Source organism: Rhinatrema bivittatum, chromosome 2, assembly GCF_901001135.1.
Source record: "Rhinatrema bivittatum chromosome 2, aRhiBiv1.1, whole genome shotgun sequence".
Lineage (NCBI taxonomy): Eukaryota > Metazoa > Chordata > Amphibia > Gymnophiona > Rhinatrematidae > Rhinatrema > Rhinatrema bivittatum.
Window position 1 is genome coordinate 568379310 of NC_042616.1, and position 20379 is coordinate 568399688.

At 44.1% G+C, this 20379-nt stretch overlaps 1 protein-coding gene across 5 annotated transcripts in view; it reads left to right on the plus strand.

Annotated features, from left to right (window-relative positions):
- The window catches only part of FAM210A (family with sequence similarity 210 member A), a 41034-nt gene that overhangs the window by 13386 nt on the left and 7269 nt on the right, over positions 1-20379 (plus strand). For all 5 annotated transcript variants that reach the window (XM_029590928.1, XM_029590925.1, XM_029590927.1 and 2 more), the window contains exons 2-3: positions 11459-11972; positions 20153-20264. In XM_029590928.1, the coding sequence (XP_029446788.1) occupies positions 11491-11972; positions 20153-20264 (594 nt within the window). In that variant the 5' untranslated portion in view covers positions 11459-11490. The remainder of the gene's footprint in view (positions 1-11458; positions 11973-20152; positions 20265-20379) is intronic.

Here is a 20379-nt window from a genome sequence, read left to right on the forward strand (position 1 = left end):
TTCAGCGTTATTAAACATCTACAAGGAAACTTAAGGAAAAAGGTTGCTCCTAATAGAAGGACCTTATTTTTTTAAGGAAAGAAAATGTCTCCATACTTGTGTAGGACGAGAGGTATCAGGAAATATTTGTATCTTTTGTCCACAAAAGGAGACATCCTTATTTTTTAAATATCTATAGAATATCAAATCTTTCTCTTCACAGAAAGAAACTATTAAAGTAGCTCTATTACTTATTAAATCTACCGATTCCTCAAGAAATGTTGAGACCAGAGCAATCTGGAATAGGAGGTTGGTTTATCTGTTCGGTCCCTTCATCTTAAACATATAAAATATCTTAGAAATATAAGGTACCTCTGCTTCTGAAAAAGATAAAACCTCTTGTAGATATTTTTTAAACTATTTGGATGCTGATAATAAACTAGTATAAGAAAAATTATACACATTTTTAACTCTTGTTAGCATTGGAGAATCTTGCTAATCTCGTTATGCAATACCAAACTGTCCTTAATATGTGCCGCTTCAGCATTAAGTAGCAGTGGAATTTGTGGATTCAAAGCACATGTTGTTTTTTCCAGCTCTTGTAGGTTTTTTTTTTTTTTCCTTGTACTAAGATGGTATTTTTTTGTCTCTATCATAAAGACATGAGATATGGATTGATTTACCGTATTTGCGGGCATATGATGCACTTTTCCCCCTGAAAATAGGTGAAAAAGGAGTGTGTCCTATACACCAGTAATCAAAATTAACAGCATCTGATTTGGGGGGGGGGGGGGGGGGGGAGTGATGCGGTGACATCAGGGAGGGAGCGTGGGTGCCCAGCACTGGCCATTCAGGCAGCACACCTTCGCTCCCCGACACCAGTTCGACACTCAAACACCCCCCTCCCCCCCCGACAGGACGCTGTTAGTAATTTTGATTACCGGTGCATAGGACCTGCAGAATCTCTCCCGGAATCGGGCGGCACATCACTATTCCCTCCCCCCCCCCCCCCCCCCCCCCCCCACCGGATGCTGTTGATTTAGTGCCCCAAAGTTAAATTATATTTTTTCCTTAAAAATATGTATAGAAAAGGGGGTGTGTCTTATGCGCCATTGCCTCCAATACGCCAGCAAATACGGTACATCATTATCCAACTTTTTAATCAATGTCCATAAATCAGCAGTTTCCTAGCATGTAGCCAGATGAACTCAGGACCAATGGGTATTGTGCTCTTCTGCTAGCAGATGGGAGATGGAGTCAGATTTCAAAGCTGACGTCACTCTAGTTATAACCCTGCAGTAACCTCAACTCTTCAGTATCTGTCTCCTAGCAGATGCGGATACTATCCCACACACTAGAATAGTGTTAAAAATTACAGCAAAGAAGAAACAAAATTTACCTTAAGATCAAGCCCCGCTTTCCTGCGGTGATACTTAAGGGTCCCTCCCCCAGTCGAGAATTCCTGAGGTGATCTCAGACATCCCTCAGAGGCGTGCCTTGGTCAGGTAGCCAATTCCCGGCATGGACTTAGCCCCCAGTGTGGCTGAAAGGCAGCGGGTGCAGAAACGAGCACAGCAGTGAAGGTAATTCCTTCTTGGTACACTCTTACCTGGACGATTGGCTAATCAGGGCAAAGTCTTTGGAGGAGAGCCGGCAGGTGACCAGCAGAGTCAAGAGCCTACTGCAGGAACTCGGTTGGGTCGTGAACACATGCAAGAGCAGTCTGCAGCTCTCTCAATTGCTAGAGTACCTGGGGGCCCGTTTCAACACAACAGAAGTCTTCCTCCCCCCTCCAAGGAGAAGGAAGCTGATGGAACAATTACGACGATTAATGATCAATGCATGCTCCAAGGTATGGGACTATCTTCAAGACCTCTGCCTCATGGCATCAAACCTGGAGGTCGTCCCATGGGCAAGGGCCCATATGCGACCGCTCCAGCATTCCTTACTGTCACGATGGAACCCACTGTCCCAGGGCTACTCAATTCGCCTCCAACTACCAACAGGTACGTTCTCAGCTACAGTGGTGGCTATAGGAAGACCACCTAAGCAGAAGAGTAAGCCTATCCCCACCGAACTGGATCTTGCTCACCATGGATGCAAGCCTGTGAGGGTGGGGAGCCCACTGTCAGGAACTGACGGCCCAGGGACAATGGAACAAGGAAAAGGCGGCATGGAACAGAAACTAGAGCAGTCAGACTAGCGTGCCTGCAATTCAGCCACACTCAGAGGCAAAGCAATTCAAGTAATGTCGGATAACGCGACCGGTTGCTTACATCAATCGCTAGGGAGGAACCAAGAGCCAGCAGGTGTCTCTGGAGATAGACTCTCTCATGGCATGGGCAGAGAGAAACCTACAAGGGATCTCTGCCTCCCACATTGCAGGAAAAGACAACGTCTCAGCAGACTTCCTCAGCAGAGAGAGCCTGGGCCCGGGGGAATGGATGCTGTCAACCACAGCCTTCCAAGTGATAGTAAACCGCTGGGGCCTCCCAGTCATGGATCTACTGGCCACTCATCTCAGTACCCAAGTCTCCAGGTTCTTCAGCTGCAGATGAGAACCACAATCCCAAGGAATCTACGCTCTCATCCAGGCTTGGCCAGAGGAAGACTTACCGTAATCTCTCTGAATATCACCATTATCTAATCTGTAAATAAATACTTGTTAGACAAATCTCATACATTTTATCACAAAGTTTGGAAAAGGACATTATTTTACCCTCTTTACATTATGAATCTATTCTGCCTATTCTCTTATCCACCCAACCCCTAAAAAGTGAACATCTAACCCTAGCTGAAATTTGATGATATGATTAATGGAAGAACTAAGGAAATATCTATTTCCCACCAGCTTTCTTCATCATTGCTTCCATATTCAGATTGTATGGGCAGTGGTAGAGAGTGAATTGGTCACCATGTAGATTGTAGTTGCCAAATCAATGCCCACAAGGGCATAACCATCAATATTTTGTTCAGTCTGGACCCACTGTTTTTGGTCATATTTCCTATTCCAGTCCATTATGGCTCAGAGTTGCACAGCTGTATAATACCCCCCCCCCCCCCCCAAAGTGTGGGACTCCCAGTTCCCCATTCTTTGCCACCTTAGGTTTACATTTCCAGATAAATGCAAAGATTCTTCTTTGCCATCTTTTGAGTAGGTGTGTTATCTATAAAGATAGGTAGCGTTTTTGAAAAGGATACCCAAATCTCAGTAAGATATTCATTCTTATTGATGCTATACGCCCCAACCATGAAAGGGGAAATCCCATCTATTCCTTCATATCACAAAATATAGAGTTGAGTAAAGGGGTATAATTCAGGGCAAATAAGTCACTAAGTTTATTTCTCACATTAATACCCAAATATTTAACTTTCTTTGCAACCCATTTAAATGGGAATTTCTTCTTCAGAAGAAATCTGAGTCTCAGGAACAGAGACTCAAAATTTCAGATTTCTCTAAATTCAGTTTAAAACCTGAAACCTTGCTGTAATGATTTGTCTCTTCTACCGCCCCTTCTAAAGACTGAGCTGGATCTGATAATTGCTATTTGCTGATGATATCCTATTTACATTATTTGTAGGTATTTAGTCCTACTTGAACTCCTTTTATGACCATAGACTGCTGGATATGAATCGCTAGGGGCTCCAAAAATAATAACAAAGGTGAAAGAGGACACCCCTGCCTGATACCATTTACTTTTTTACACAGGCCCTAGGAACATTATATAACTGTCGAAGCCAATTCACAAAGCCAGGCCCAAAAGTCATTCTCTCTAACACATGAAACAGAAGCAGTGTACTATATGAAGAGTTTGGGTTTTTTTTGTTTGTTTGTTTTTTTTTTTTTAGCATCAACAGCAAATAATACCGCTGGAATCTTCCCCCATCCAATTAAATTGACTATCTTTCGCCCGTTGTCTGCAGCCTGCCTGGTCAATGTATCAAATTTGTCATTACTCTGCTCAAGCACTTAGCAAGCACCTTGGCCAAAATCTTAAGTCCATATTAGTAATAATGGGCCTATAGGAACCACATAAAGAAGGGTTCCGCCCCGATTTAGCCAAGATAGTACCAGAGGCAAATTTGGCAGGTATCTAGAGTACCACCTTCCCGTAATGAATTAAATAAATCCAGCAAAGTAGGTGTGTGTTCGCTAGAAAATTTTGTAAGCCTTAGCAGTGAAGCCATCCAATCCAGGGGCCTTGCCTGCTGAATTTCTACAAGAGATACCTTTATCAAAAAAAATTCCTTTTCACCATCTGATATTGTTGGTAACTCAATCAACTAAATACTTCTGTCTGAATCTAAAATATTAGTATCTTGCTGTACAACTCACCATAAAACAAAGAAAATTGGTGCCTAATATCAGAAGAAATCAACAAAGATCCCTCTGTTTTTAATGTTGGTAATATGATTTTGCACCATATGTATATACTTTGGCTGATAAATTTAGAAAGAATTCATAAACCAACTTTGACACAGTGTATTCTAGCTTACAGATCGATACTCTAAGGCCGCGGTAGAAACAGTGCAGCAGTGTCAGGCGCACCCTCATTCCCCGCACGCACAGTTCTCTTCACCTACCGCTCGATACTCTCTTCAAATTGCATGCAAATGCATGCCGCGGCTGCGAAGCCTTAGGCAAGCGTTAGGCCCGCGCAACCCATTTTACTGTATAGAGCGCCTATACAGTATCCTGGGTTCGCGGGCCTAACGCTTCACGGCCGCGCTGGTATCTGTCATTTCAAATGTTATTTCAAATGACATTTGAAATGACAGGTACCAGGAAGTGGACAGTTAAGTTCCCCGATGCTCGGCAAACTTTCCCCCAGCCCCCGCTCACCTGCCCTGGCCCCGTCCGGTCTCCGGTGCAGCCCCAATCCTGTCTCCTCCTCCCGAAGCAAAAAAAAAAAAACCGAAAAAGTAGCAAGGCTCGGGCCTGCTACGATAGTCCCTTCTCCCTTCTCCTCTCCTCCCGATTTCGGCGCTCAAGGCATGAGCGCCGAAATCGCACGGGCATTCATTCACTGCCGGCGGGGGCCGTGCATTCATCCAGGCAGAGGGAGCCGGAGGCCGCTTTCGCCGCCGGCTTCCTCTGCCTGGATGAATGCACGCCCACCCAGCTGCCTTGAGCGCCGAAATCGGGAGGAGAGGAGACGGGAGAAGGGACTACCGTAGCAGGCCCGAGCCTTGCTACTTTTTCGGGTTTTTTTTTGGGTTTTTTTTTTTGCTTCGGGAGGAGGGGACTGGACTGGGGCTGCACCGGAGACCGGACGGGGCCTTGAGCGCCGAAATCGCCCCCATTTTTTACACTTTATTCGAACACCACACTAACACCAAGTAGAGGGTAGGCGGTAAACTAACAGGTTAAGGACGCGGCAAAATAGCGGGTTACAAAGGAGATAATCTGAGCGCGCGTCACAGTATCGGAGGGGAATAGCTAATTCCTTCATTATACAGCTAATTCGTTCATTTACATATCATATACATGCTGCGTGCGGAAAGGGTTATGCGTCTGTTTTAAGAAGCGCTAAGGACGCGTGAAACTGGAGACTGGATCGCCTTACGCGTCTGAATTGTGCGCTCCCAGCACGTTACAGACGGGAAATCTTCAACCGCACGTTACAGTATCGACCTGTTTGATCTGAGTTAGGTGCATAAATATTTAACATAGTGTGGACAATGCCTTCAGTCTCAAACTGAACTAAAGCTATCCACCCTGTAGAGTCCCCATAATTCAGTTTCACATTACAAATAAAATACTTCCCCCAACAAAGTCCCAACCCCCGTATATTTTTCTTGTTTAGTGGCAGATTATTCTTTCCAATTCAGCGGGTTTTTATATCTGCCCTTTATGTGAGTTTCTTCTAAAAATATAACTGATGCCTGTGATTGCCTAATTTCCCTCCTAAGCAATTCTTTCTTGCAGAATTTAATCCTTTTACATTCAAAGAGAATCTTTACTTTAGACATCATAACACTAAAATAGTTAGAAGCCCTTTATATCCCACTCTCCACCAGAACATATGTCCCATGTATTGTCACGCAGTGATCTAAAATACTGTGCATAAACAACTTTATTTCCCAAAAAAGACTTTATTCCAGTTGATCCCCACCCCCATAACAAATTGCTAAGAACCTGGAAGCCTTGATTTATACCCAAATGTAACGTTCTGCTATTGCCTTGCACAAAACCTGCAATAGCAAATGGAGGCGTGAGCAAACCAAGTAACAGCATGCTGCCCCCCAAACAAGCTATCTTGAACAACATTACTTATAAACTGTTTCGCCATATTATTGATTATGGCATAAGAGAAATGAAAAATATTTCCAAGAAGAAAACAGACGGTAGGTTCAGAACATTGTCCCTTCAAATATTAAGAACACAGTTGACTGCACTATAACGTTCATCCTGCGTTGTCCTTAAACGGAGTGGATTCCCCTGAATTTCTCTTTAGCCACCATCCTCCTTTGCCACTGCGGTAAGTCTTTTTTGAAAACAGACTATCTGCCCACCCGCTAAGGCATACTCAAAATGGTGGTTCCCGCGCTGTTCAAAACATCCGCTGCTTCATCAATATTTTTTACTTTAGGAGTTGTACCCCAGATCATCATTGCCATGCTGAAGGGATACAGTGAACGACATTTAAATCCTTCTTTTCGCAATGCAGAGATAACATCTCTGAATTCCATTCCCTTTTTAAGTTACTGGCGATAAGTCAGCCTATTTGGAAATCGTGTTTGTTGCCCAGGTGAATTGCTTCCTCGCTGTCACCAACACTTGTTCCTTGACTGGATATCAATGGAAGCAGGCAATTATATCCCTAGATCTGTTAGCAACTTTAGGAGCCAGTGACCGATGAGCCTGTTCCAGTTCCACTCTCAGGGATTCAGCCAACGCATTCTCAGTCACATTTTGCTGTAGCAGGAATGTGCATATTTTTTGTACCACTGCAGCACGATTGCAAAGTAGTCATTTTCCAGAATACCGCAAAAACACAAATTGCAGCAGCTCGCTCTATTTTCCGTGTCTTCTTATTTTTCACTTATAGAGAAGTTATCCAGTGCTAAGCATGCATATTGCGAACGCAAATTCTTAATGTCATCTGCATGGTGATCCAACCGGACATCATGTGCGTCTACCCGAATATCAATTTCAGCCATTTCTTCCCGCATGCCAGTAATCGTAGATAAAATTTATTTTATTTTCCGGCGGTCACAGAACCAATGACAGAATTCATCCCGAGATGGGATCTGGTTCATTTCATCACTTTTATGTGGCTTACCGCTCTCATTCTCACTGTCTGCGGGTGACATGCAAACAGCCTCCTCTATTTCCTCCAGGGTCTCCAGTCCTGCCATGGTTTTCACATATGAGAATGGTTTAAAATTGGGCGCTTTTTTTTCTTAGAGGACACTTCTGCTGTGTATGGGGATGAATTACAGCAATAGCCAGTTCAAAGTAGCAAAGGATGTGGTAGATCTCTAATGGATTAGCTTGCTCTGGTATAGGAGCTCAGTTCTTAAGCTGCCATTGCTACCGGCGACGTCACATCCTCCATACTGTCGCTTCTGTCAGCAGTGCTGTTCTTATGCTCTTCTCCTTTACCACTATATCCATTTTTCTTGCATCAAGCTTTGTATCCATTGGGATGGGGGATGTCTCGGGTAATCACAGCTTCATTCTCTACAGTTCTCGCACGGCATGCTCCCAGTGCTTTTCTGGCACTGTGATGTTATGTTTACACAATTTCCAGTGAATGAGACATGCCACCTTCTTATGGCTTACTGTATACAGGCCTTTTGAGATAAATGCTTGACATTCAGCAACCAGGTGTGTAACTGTTTCTAGTTCTGGTTACTGAATCTGCATTTATCGGTTATTTTTCTTTTTCTCTGTTGGCTGTAAACAGTCTTGTCTGTAATCTCTTTCCTGTGCTGCAATTGTTACTCTCATTTTCCAGGTACAAGTTTACCTCTAATTTAACCATTCCTGAGTCTGAGCTTGATCCATTTGGGGTTTCTGAAGTAACGCTCTGTATTTCCCACCATTTGTGCTTTTGCTAATTGGTTTTCCTTGTTTGATAGATTCTTTAACATTGGGTGTTTCTCTTGTTTTGCAAATTCCATTGCCTCTTTCCCAGCAAGTGCTGGTAAATTCTCACTCATTCTGTCAATTCATTGAAATGATCATCCAAGCTTAAGGATGGAGACCGATGTTGGCCATTTACTTTTGAGTATTAGGACCTGGGACCTGTTTTCATTTGCTTGGGTCTATAGTAGTTCTATATATATATATAATGTATTTCTATAAGGCCCATATTGCCTTCAGATCTTAGACTGTACAATCTCAATATACACTGATTCTTAATGATTTATATGATGCATATGACATTTTCTTGTTCTTACATTCATCTGTTTTTAAGGTCTTTTATTGTGACATTCTATTATTCCAAAACCATAGGAGAGTGCAGGTATTGCAAGCTGATAGCTTGTATTTTATATTGTGTTAAGTTCTTTTCAAAATCACTTTCAGTCTCCTATAATATTCTTTACTGGTCTTTTTCTCTCAATAACTTATGCTGAATTTGTGCACCTTCATTCACCCCTGGATATTTGTTTATGCTTCCTACTGAAGTTTTTAATGGTATAGACCTCAGACAGATGTTTTCAGTTTTACTTAATTTTCCTTTACAGAAAGCCACCTTAGCATTTTTATTTAGGCCACATGTCATCCTAATATCATCTGGAACTCTTCACTGCTCTTAGTTATTCCAGTAAATGATGATCACAGCAGCTGTAAAGCTTCAAGTCATCTACACGCAGTAGGTGCAATGTCTCTGGATCATTAGCATCTCTGGAATTAAAGCAAAATCTATAGCCTGGAGAGTTAAGAGTACTTGGAGTAATCGGTGCTAGGCAGAACAAGAGTGGTGAAAGGGAATCTTCCTGAAATATTCTTTGCTGGAATTTGATGCTAGATATAACATACTGTCCATCTTCATAATTCAGATGGAGTGTAGTCTGCCACATTTTCTAGGTAGGCTTGATGTGCTCAATCAGGCCAGGATTCGCTTTGTAAGTTCAAGGCAATTTATTTTCCCCGAGAGTGGGGGATGCTATCAAAAGCTTGTTTTACAGTCTGTAATCTACCACTGAGCTGTCTGGCCAGCCCGGAACTCTGTCTGGGAGTGTTGCTTACAGTCTTGTGATTTTTAATAATAGCTTTTGACAAAAAAAAACCCTTCAGAAATATTTTAGTTTGTTTAAATTGTGGAAAGTGGGACATGACTGTAACTGAACCAAAATATTTTGTACTCCAGTCTCCAGCAGGCAGATTATTCTCGCTTCATAGGATTGCAGTACATTGGACTATATGTGGGAGCTCAAATCATCACTATTCATGGTTTATCTGTTTTGCAAATACAATTTCAGTTCCCAGTGCCATTATGAAAAGAAAAAAAAGCTTTTTTTTTTCTCCCCTCCCCCCCCCCCCCCCCCCCTCCCCCCCAGCTTGATACACAGCACCAACTTGAGGAATCTTTCACGGTTTTTCCCAGCTTTGTGAGTGGCCCGATTTTCTGTAAAGCTTAAAGTATTCCACTCAAATCCAAAACTTTTTTTTTTTTAACTTTAATAATAATTTATAGAGCTAATAATCACAGGGCCTTGCCTAGACTGACCACTGTTATTGAGTGTGTAATTATATTTAAAATCGCCTTTGTTCTTGAATTTTCAAATGATGAATCCTTTGTAATGCTTTCCTGAAATAATTGGGTTCAGGTTTTCCCAGTAACTAGCACACAATAGAAACTGTCTTTCTGTATGTTTTGCTCACACAAATGTAGTTTTTGGGGGTGGGACATAGTACAGTTCTGCCCCTCCCTATATATATCTCTCTTGCATTCTTTCATGTTCACTAACTCTATCTTACACTCTTGTCAGTCTGTCCCAGACCTCCCATCATGCCCGGTCTGTTGATCCAAAATCCCTGAATGGGGCAGGAGCTCCTGACCTGCCGTCTGGATGTACAGACTTATCTCCATACAACCAAATGATGCTGGCCACAGGGCCAGCTGGCACCATTTTTATGTACTGGCAGGTAGTGCCAGGAAGAAAACCCTGCAAAAAAAAGCAACAAGATACTTGGAAACCCATATGGTAATTAGACCTATTGTAACGCATGTGGGTTTGGCCGTCGGAAAGCGATCAGTAAACTGAATTACAATTACAGTATAGTAAGCCTTCCATACCAAAACTGTGCTAACTGCCAGCACTCAAACATTAACAGCCCTACGTATAAAAACACAACACTGCAAATATTACACCAGGCCCTACAACACTACTATACCACCTATTAGGAAAACAGAACAAAGCAGGCTGCTCCGTAGAGAAACTACATGCTAGTAGAATATCTCACCTTGGTTACGTGTACAGAACACAGACAAGATCCCTGCCAAATACAGAATAAAGAGACCATAAAGTATAAAAGAAAATATGCAAACAAAAACTGAAACAAGCCAGACTGTGCAGTGTAGCAGTGGAAAAACAGAAACAGCATGATTCCTCATAAAACATCAAACAAAGAAATATGCATCAATCATAAATAAAATCATACCAATAAAAAATATATATTTCAAAGTGGCTGATTAATAGAATATCCAGCAATGAAAATCTCCTTTAATTTCAAAAGACACATCAAATAACACCCAAAAACAAAGGATTTAAAAAAAAAAATCCCCTGTTCTAATCACCCTGAGATTGTCCTGGATTTATCAGGGTAGAGGAGGGTGGAAGGAGAACACACAAGCTTTTTCCCTCTTACGTGTGTCTATTCTCTTGCACATATTCCCTCTCACGCACGACGTGCTGTTTCACGAATGCCTGGCCTCTCTTTCAGCTGCCGGCAGGATGGGATCTGCCAGCCAGCCCTAGCAGGGCTCCTCTTTTCCGCTGTCTACATGCAGCTCTACACTTTGCACATCCAGTAGCGACAGGCCTGTTTATTTCCCCCCTTTTCAAAAACTAGCTGACTATATTTTTAGATGGTACTGCAGCTTCTCAACCTTTTACTACTCATGCGCCTAAGTGACTTTCGGTTTTGTGACTTAATAACCTGTAAGCTTCCTTTTGAGCCAAGGCCATGTTCTAAAGCAGTAGTCTCAGCCTCGTGCTCTGGGCACACCTAGCCAGTCAGATTTTCAGGATTTCCAAAATGAGCATGCATGAAATATAGATCTGCAGCACTACCTCCATCGTATGCTACTCTCTCTCGCATGTATATATGAGAATATGCTGAAAACCAGATCGGCTAGGTGTGTGTGTGTTGGGGACTCTGTTGATAACCCCCCCCTTACTCGTCAGTACCACGAAGAGCCCAAATACTGTCTCTGGGCAACGGACATTGATCAGTGTTGCATAGGAAATAGATGAGATGAATGTTTTGCTAAATCTTGGTTTCCTCTCTCTTCTTTTGTAGGAGCCATAGTCCAGAACTTAACATCCCTCATAATGCAGAGGAATTTCCTCCAGGCATTATTTCACCAAGCGGAGAGGATGTCCATGGCACCTCCTCACTCCAGCTTCCTGACATGCTGCAGAAGTCTCAGAAGATACCCGGTCTTGCCCCATACGCGGTACCAAACGGTTGCAGTACGGGCCTCGCAGAAACAGTGGGTGCATGTTGCGGCCACGCGCTGTGCCGCTGAAGAAAAGAAGCCCTCGGCTGACCCTGTGGCCCAGCAAGAGGATCCGCTTTCAAGAGCACCATCGCCAGGGCAGGCTCCCCAGCCTGGGAGCAGTACGGAAGCTGGGGCCCCCAAGGCGGCCGCAGCACAACCCAGTGCCCCGGAGACTGATCCTTTGCAAGACAAATCAATTAGTGTGTTTCAGAGATATAAGAAAACTTTTAAACAGTATGGAAAAGTTCTGATCCCAGTGCACCTGGTCACCTCGACTTTTTGGTTTGGATCGTTTTACTATGCAGCCATGAAGTAAGGATGCTTTTTAAGTCGGGGTGGGTTAAATTGCTGTAGGGTGCATATGCTTTGCTTTTTTTTTTTTAACCTGTTTCAGTTATGTTAAAATGTTATAGCCGATTCACGTTTTTATATTGGAGAGAGAGGAAATGTTCTTTCAGAAGAATCTATGCAGAATCAAAAAATATTAGCAATATATCATATAAAGCAGCAAAGTATTTTATGTAGTGTAAAATAGAAGAGCCCAAAAATACAAGAGACCAGGTCGGCAATGATACACAGTAAATAAGGCCAAAAGAGGCTCATTACTTCCACAATAATGTTAAACTAAGGAATTGGCAAAGAAGGTAGTGGACATGTAGATAATCCACAAAAACTAGGGGCAATTATAGCAAAAGTTGAAAGTCCCAAGGGAACTGATACAAAGCAGTTTGCTAAATATATCATAGTCCAGAAAAGGCAAGGCATTTCAGAACCCTTACAAGGAAACAGCGCGACCCCCATTGCAAGCAGTGTTTAGCAAAAGCTTTTTCAAGGGGATAACCATCTAAAAATAAAACAAAATCCAATAAGTGTGTAATGTCAGGTATGCACACAAAGGGACAAAAACAAGTTCGACATCCATATAGCAAAAACTTACAGTGACAGGAATACAGCTTGACAAGCTGCTTGCCTGGCTTTGGGCTTGCCTTTTTGGACTATGATTTGATTATCAAAAAGATTTGTATTTAAGTCAGTTCTCCTGGGATTTTCTCAACTTTGATATACCTCTCCTATTTTTAGTAGAAACTGAGAAATCATACATAGAAAAACTCACAAATTAGAAGGTGGTTCAGAGTAATGCTAAATGTAGGTTGATGTGAGTTAATATTCTCACATCTGTGCTAGTGTGGGCTCTCCAGAGGATCAGGATTTGACTGACTGCTATGACTTTTCAGCCCGCTTCTTTTGTTTGGTTGCTCATCTTCTACGAATGTGCTCGGCCATTCTGGGTAACTTCTAAAAGCATTTCTGGGGGGGGGGGGGAAATCCTTTACCTTCGGAAATGGCTTTTTGTAAAATTGCCTGCCCAGTAAGCGGGTAAAGGCACAACCTCGGAAGTTTACCCAGACTGAGTGGAGGCCTTCCTTGGGGGGGGCAGGGCTAGGGAGGGCTCTGCACTTCAGCACGCTTTAGGATGTTCCAAAGCATGTGCATACGATTTCCCAGAAGCCCTTTGTGTACGTATCACTAGCTGTAAATGCGTGCGGGTGGCATTGGTGAGAGAATTTTCAAAGCAAGTATCCTTGCATGAATTTGCTCTGAAGATTGGTGTAACACTTGCTTGTGGGTTTTTTGTTTAATGCTGACTGTTACAAAATTCCCTCCTGTCTCCCCTCCCAAAAAAATACATTCCCTGTATAATTAATCTAGCATTTTGCAAGATATGTTAAGCCAAAGGTAGCACCTATATCAAGAACATCTTGCCCCATCTGCAAAAACCTTCTTGTCTATGCTACATCAGTTTTAGTTCCCAAATTAAAACCTCTCCTCTTAAGAAAAAATGTAAGCAAAGCTTTATAGTCTGGCTTTAGAATTAAAAAGAATCAGAAGGGTGGCTAGGGCTTAAGGGTACCATCAAGTAAAGAAAACATCTCTTAAAATAGGAAAGTTGCTGTAATTCAGTGATGCACTAGGACAGGGGTAGGCCATTCCAATCCTCAAGTGTTACAAGTCACTCAGGTTGGCAAGATCTCCATGATGCATAAGAGCACAGTGGAGGCAGTGCATGCAAATGCATCTCATGAACATTTGAGCGTGGAGCGCCTGAACACCCGGTCAGCTTGTGGTATTGAGGACCAACATTGCCTGACCCCGTCCTAGGATCTTGACACTTATCAGAAAATATGTGGACTTCTTTAAAGCATTTTTCTTCTCTGATTAATTGGAGGAAAATATTCTGTTCCTGAACATACCCAGATCAGTCCAGACAAGCGGATTTTATTCATCCCTACCAGCAGATGGAGGTAGAGAACAAAATTTTGGGCACTGCCACATATACGAGTGCCACCTGCAGTCCCTCAGTATTTCTCTACCTCCAGCAGATGGTGGAGGTGCTAACCCTGCAGTACTGACTGACTGGATATTTTAAGGAAAATTGTTTCCCTAGATGACAGGCTCCTGCAGAAGGGGTCGTCTCCCGGGTTGGATGCCCCTAGCCAACTTCAGCCCGGGACCACTGACAGCCAGTGGTCTGGTTCCCTCAGTGGACCCGAAGCCCCTCCGCCTGCCCAGACAGGGAAGTACCCTTACTTCTATTTTTGTGCTTTCCGGTGTGTCTGGGCCTTTAAATCTTTGTTGTAAAAAAAAAAAAAAAGTCACCGGCAGCTGTCTGCTTTTGCAACAGCAGCTGCATGTGAGCAGGCTGTGTGGCCTAGCAGGCTGAAATCCTTGGCGAGATCGGATGCAGGCCAGGCAGTAAGTGGGCAGATTGGGGGATCATTTGGAGGAGGGTAGTCCCAGTCGGGGCAGATTCACTCCGGTGGGGGCTACCCCCTGCCCCAAGACAGTCCTTGCACAGGCAACAGTCCTTTCAAGGGACTGGAAGGTCATCTAGAGGTGGATCCACCCAGGGTGCAGGTGGCAATAAGTCCTCACAGTGAGATCCGGTGGGTCCACTCCTAGTCTCTGGTAATCCGGGGGCAGGCTGGCCCGGTTCTACGGGGAGTGGACCAAGATCACTTCCGACCGGTGGGTGTTGAGCGTAGTGAGAAACGGCTACGCCTTAGAATTTTCTTGCTTCTGCGGTCGGTCTTTCTGGAGTCGTGTTGTCTTTCCCGAAGCAAGCGGGCAGCGGTCCAAGAAATGCTTCAGCGGTTAAGTCTGGAGGCAGTTGTACTGGTGCCAGTGTCCGAACAGGGTCAAGGCAGATATTCCATCTATTTCATGGTGCCCAAGAAGGAAGGCACGTTACGACCTATCCTAGACCTGAAGAAAGTCAACCAGAATTTGAAGGTACCACTTTTTCGGATGGAGACGTTGTGCACCGTAATTGCAGCAGTATGGAGAGGAGTTTTTGGCGTGTCTGGATCTCACAGAGGCTTATCTGCATATCCCCATCCGTCAGGAGCACCAGAAGTTTCTCAGATTCATCAGTCTGGGACAGCACTATCTGTTTCAAGCGCTGCCTTTCTGGCGGGCCACCGCCCCAAGGACCTTTACAAAGGTGATAGTGGGTAATGGCAGCGGCGCTGCGACAGGAGAGATTTCTGGTGCACCCATACTTGGATGATTGGCTGATACAGGTGAAGTCACTAGAGGGGAATGTGTTCGGTCCGTAGACTGAGTTCACTCGCTCCTGGAATCTCTAGGCTGGGTTATCAATGTGCAGAAGAGCCATCTGGTTCCCTCTAATATTTGGGAGTCCGTTTTAACACCCAGCGGAGCGGAGTGTTTCTTACAGACGACAGGGTGAACAGCGCAGACACAGGTTAGAAGCCGGGTCAGGCTGAGAAGCCCTAATGACAGGCAACACAAACAGGAAGCCGCTTAGGCTTCTTACTTACCGGCACCATTGCAGCAGTAAGCTGGCATCAGCATGGTTTGTGCTTAAAGAAGCGTGCCAAAAATTAAGCGCCTAGAGGAAAACCCGGCCAAGCACGCGCACAACTTGTGTGCTCAGTGAAGCGTGTAAAAGGTTTGTGCAAGTAAAAAAAAACAAAAAAAACCCCCACACACACAAAAACTAAGCGCACAACGTGGGCACAGAGCGGACGGCCTATAGAGGGCAGCAGAACATGCACAAGCACGCGGAAATGCCTGCCGTGGTCTACCATGCGATGTGCAAGGACAAAGCCTAAATGCAGGGCCTAGCCCAGCAGCTGCCCAGTTCCCCAACCCCACAACAGGAGCCGGAACGAACGTCGGTAAGGCACGCCGAGAACGGAGACCGGAGGAAGTGCTGAAACCCCTGTCTCTGATTCAGGTGAGAAAACTTTTTTAATCTTACCTGAGCTCAGTTCTTACCAACTAAGTACAGAGACTGTCTCTGGCTGCGAGGAGGGGGGGGGGGGGGGGGGGGTTGATCCTGCTTCCCTGGGGAAATTCCTCCAGGGCTGGAACCATATTGCGGTTCTTTAATAGAGGTGAACTGCCGGCTCTGATACCCCAGACCTTGAAACAGCTGGGTGTTCTGGTTCGGATGCTATGTCGGAGCCGAAGAAGAATCCTACTTTGGTTTCCTTGCCAACCCTGGATAAGGTTGGGGATGCGGAGGAGTATCTCCTCTTGTGCTCCTGAGATGTCAAGGACCTTGTGCGGTATCTGGAGGTTCTGAAACTTTTTGAAAGATGGATCGCTTGTTTGTTCTCCATGGCAGGAGTAAGCAGGGCGCTTCGGCTTCACGGGCTACCATAGCTCACTTGTTTAAGGAGATAGTCACGGCCACGTATGTCTATGCTGGAAAGCCATTGCCTATTCAGGTTAGGAATCATTCCACTAGACAAATGAACCTCCACCCAGGCAATGTCATGGGTGAAGGTTCATTTGTCTCCTGTTGATATCTGCCGAGTGGCGACCATGGTCCTCCATTACACTCCCTTTCCAGGTTTTACCATCTGGATGTGCAGGCCTGGGGAGATGCAGCCGTTGCAGGTGAGGTGTTGACTGGACTACGGGCAGCCTCCCACCCTGTTGGGGAGTAGCTTTGGTAACATCCCACTGATCCTGAGTCCATCTGTCTACACGCTAGGAAATGGAGAAATTACTTACCTCATAACTTCAATTTCCTTAGTGGAGACAGATGGACTCAGCTTCCCGCCCTCTGCTGCCACATGAGTTTGTCAATGGTCCTCCTGTGGGGCTCTGGGTCCAAAGGGGTTACTGGTAAATGTTCATCCAGTCCCTAGTTTGGGGTAGCTAGTATCTTGCATGAGTTCAGTGTTTATGGTTTGTTTGAATACAGTTCTGCTTACCTGTTTTTTGCTAGTCTGTCCACAGTTGCTTTGGAAGCAAATACTGGCAGGCTGGGGTCCCTGTAGGAGTATATATGCTGTGACATCAGCTTGCTCCGTATCCATCTGCTGGCAGGGCAGCATAACCACTGGTACTGAGTCCATCTGTCTAAGAAAAACGAAATTATCAGGTAAGTTCCCCAATCCGAGAGACTCTTTTTCCTTGCCGGAGTTCACGCAGCCTTTTTGTAAAGGACCAAATGCACATTTTGTCTCGAGTTTGTGCTCTTTTTAACTCGCTGTGCATTAGCATATTGCCTTTGGTTACATTTTTTACCCATGTCTGTTTAAGCTGTGTGCTGAATTTCAGCATTCTAGTTTTACCACACTCTGTCAGCTATTAGACAATCAGACGATCAGTGGCATGTGGACTAAGGCTAAACACAGCTCCCATGAAGATTATGACCCTTTAGGATTACTCACAGAAACAAATCTTCAAGCTAAATTAAAAGTGTATTTGAACTGTACTTCATACATCGATTTCCTTAATGTTTCCAATTCTGTTTTAAAAGTTTGCAAACTTAAAAAAAAAAAAAAAAAAAGTTGAATCTGAATCAGAAATGTTTGCAGCTTCTTTTCTGACTCAAGACCTGGAGACATTCAGTAGTGACAGGTCGATGTAATATCAGCGCAAGGAGAACAGGCGCTCTCCCAACGCATGCTGATTGACTTCTGCAGAGCACCCAATTTTATTATTTAAATTGGCTGCCGAGGTAAAAAGGAGGCACATGGGGGAAATTGTGCACCTCTGCAGCGGGCGCCCAGGACAGGTCGGCTGTCAGCCAGTTAGGAAAATGGACGCTTAATTTTACTAGCGTCCCTTTCCTAAGCCGTGCATGGCCACAGGTTAGGAAAATGGATGCTTTAATTGAGCGTCCCTCTTCCTAACCTGACCACCAGCATTTTTTTTTTTTAAGTTGCCCTTTTTGTTCCTCTGACTTAACCTCGCCACGATATTAAGAGAGGTTAACTGCAGCCTTGCTGTAGGATATGTGATTTTTACCCTGGCCTGAAATCTGTGTTCTTCCAAAAACAGCAACCTATGTATAACAGAGGGTGCTATCTGACCTTTGTGTCAGGTTTAAGCTATTTCATGAGTACTTTACTGCTAATTAACCAGCAACTGACTAAATTATATTGGTGTGCCTATGCTAAGGCGGTTGTACAGAATTGTCTTGTTAAACAATGCCAAATAGAAAAAAAACGTGTGCAGATTGTGTACCCTTCCAGTCTACCTTCCCTTCCTCCTCACAATAATATAGGCTCGGCCACAGGTTTTCAAGTTAAAACATCTTCCTTCACTTGAAAAAGTGTGGCTTTCATCAGCATGTAGTGCAGGGTAACTAAAACAAATAGTTACTCCCAGCCAGCTGGTACTATTCACCACCCCCGGCCTTTTTCCCCCGGAGCTGCCATTCGCAAAATGTCAGGCTATACTTAGTCTGTCTCTGTTAGAGTCCAAGTTATTCTGACATCCAGCTTTGGCGAGAGTCTAGACCTACCACTGCCTGGGCTGTTTCCAGACACCTTTTGCACTGTGCAGCTCCGGGTCACCATAGCAGCTTCTGAAACACTGTTTTGTTTTAACAGTCGTGAAGGCCGCTTAGATCATGAGCACAGCTAGGCTGAAAGCAAGCTAAAAAAATAGCTCCGAGAGGAAACGTTTGTAATGGTCTGCTAGAACAGTGGTTCTCAACCCGGTCCTTGGGATGCATCCCCTCCCTCCTCCAGCAGGAGAGAGATTTTGCATGAGCCACCTCCATTATATGCAAATCTGTCTCCTACATATTCATTGTGGCTGGCCTGGTACGGTGTCCCGAGGACTGGGTTGAGACCCCCACCCTGTACTCGAGCATGTCTAGGCTATAGTGTTGTGTGCAGGAGATCTGAGCTCGATTTTGTTATGCATAGCTAAAGTTACAAGAAATAAGCAGAGAGAGAAGGTGGCAATAAAAGAAACAGAGGAGCAAGTTTGGTCCAAAAATCCCCGTTCTCCAGTGGTAGTAACAAGGGAGGGGATCGTATGTCAGTGTTGCTTCATCTACATCAGTGGGCCCAGTAAAAGCCTTTTGACTCCAGTTTCTTTCTTATCTTGTTCATCTGTCTTTACTGCTTTCTCCCAACCTCTAGAGCTGAACTGTTGACCTTTTCTGATATAGTGTGTCCTTTTTGTGGTTTACATGTTCACGCCTCCTTTACCTGTACAGCCTGTGGTCACACAAAGATGCACCCAGCACTTGGAAACGAGTGTTTGGTGTCAGGCAGATCACAGGAACTCCGCTGTTCTAGCAGCCGCGCCAACTGACTCTGCTCGTCCTTTTAGCTTCATGGCAAAACACATGCAGCCACCTCTTGGGTGGATGATCTGGCTGTTAATCTTGCTCTCTGGTCTGCTTACTGACAGATCAAGGAGGCTAAATATGGATGAACCCAGGCTCAAGGAGAGAGTTTCTCTTTTTCAGAAAAATAGATCTCCCCTGTTATCCTCTTCTCACTGATCTTTTTCTCTGAGCAACAATACAGACTTAAAACTAAAGGTTGGTTCAATAAAAATCAGCAAAGCAATGTATATGGGAATATGAAAATTATATATAGCATTTGTCTGTTTTCTTTTGCTTTAGTTTGGCAAATGCTTGTTGAACAGCAGGGTATAACTATTACTGCTTTATAGGCCTTTACAGTCCATATATTTGTACCATGGAAAGTGCAGAAGCAAAGTGCCTGAGGTTCTGGTACTTGCCCAGCAGGGGGCAGTATGTGATTGTATTTAGGAGCTAAGCATGTCGCAGCTGGCTTTCATGTAATACATGATACTGTTTCCAAGTTAGAAAATTCCTGGACCCTTAACGCAAGCATTTGATCTGGCAGCTAAGATTTGCTGCATCCATAAAAGCAGGTTCAGTTTTCACCACTGTTGGCATGTGCACAGAGCAGAGGTGAGGCCCTCTTGCATTCTGGCATAGATATTGCATTACATAGTCATCCTTTTGGCTTGCATATTAAAATATAAGTGTAGTTAGTACGTTAAGTAAACAGTGAACATGTGCAAAAGGTATTTCTTTATTTAAATTGATGGATGTTGCACCGGTGTTTGAGGAGGAGAAAAAAGGTATAGGCCTCATATTTGCCAAGTAAGAAAACAGCACTGGTTCTGTGTATTAATCCTGAAAATTCACAATGGTTTTTCCTCCACCCACCCAATAGAGGCATAAACGTCGTTCCTTTTCTGGAGTTCATTGGGTTACCTGAATGCGTAGTGAACATCTTGAAGAATTCTCAGAGCGGAAATGCACTGACTGCGTATGCCATGTATAAGGTAAATATCTGTGAACCCAGACTAGCTGAGAATTAGTCTACATGTTTAACAATAGTCTTGGAATGTGCATTTTTCTTTCATGCAACTCTTCTTGCTTATCTGGTCTGTATAACAG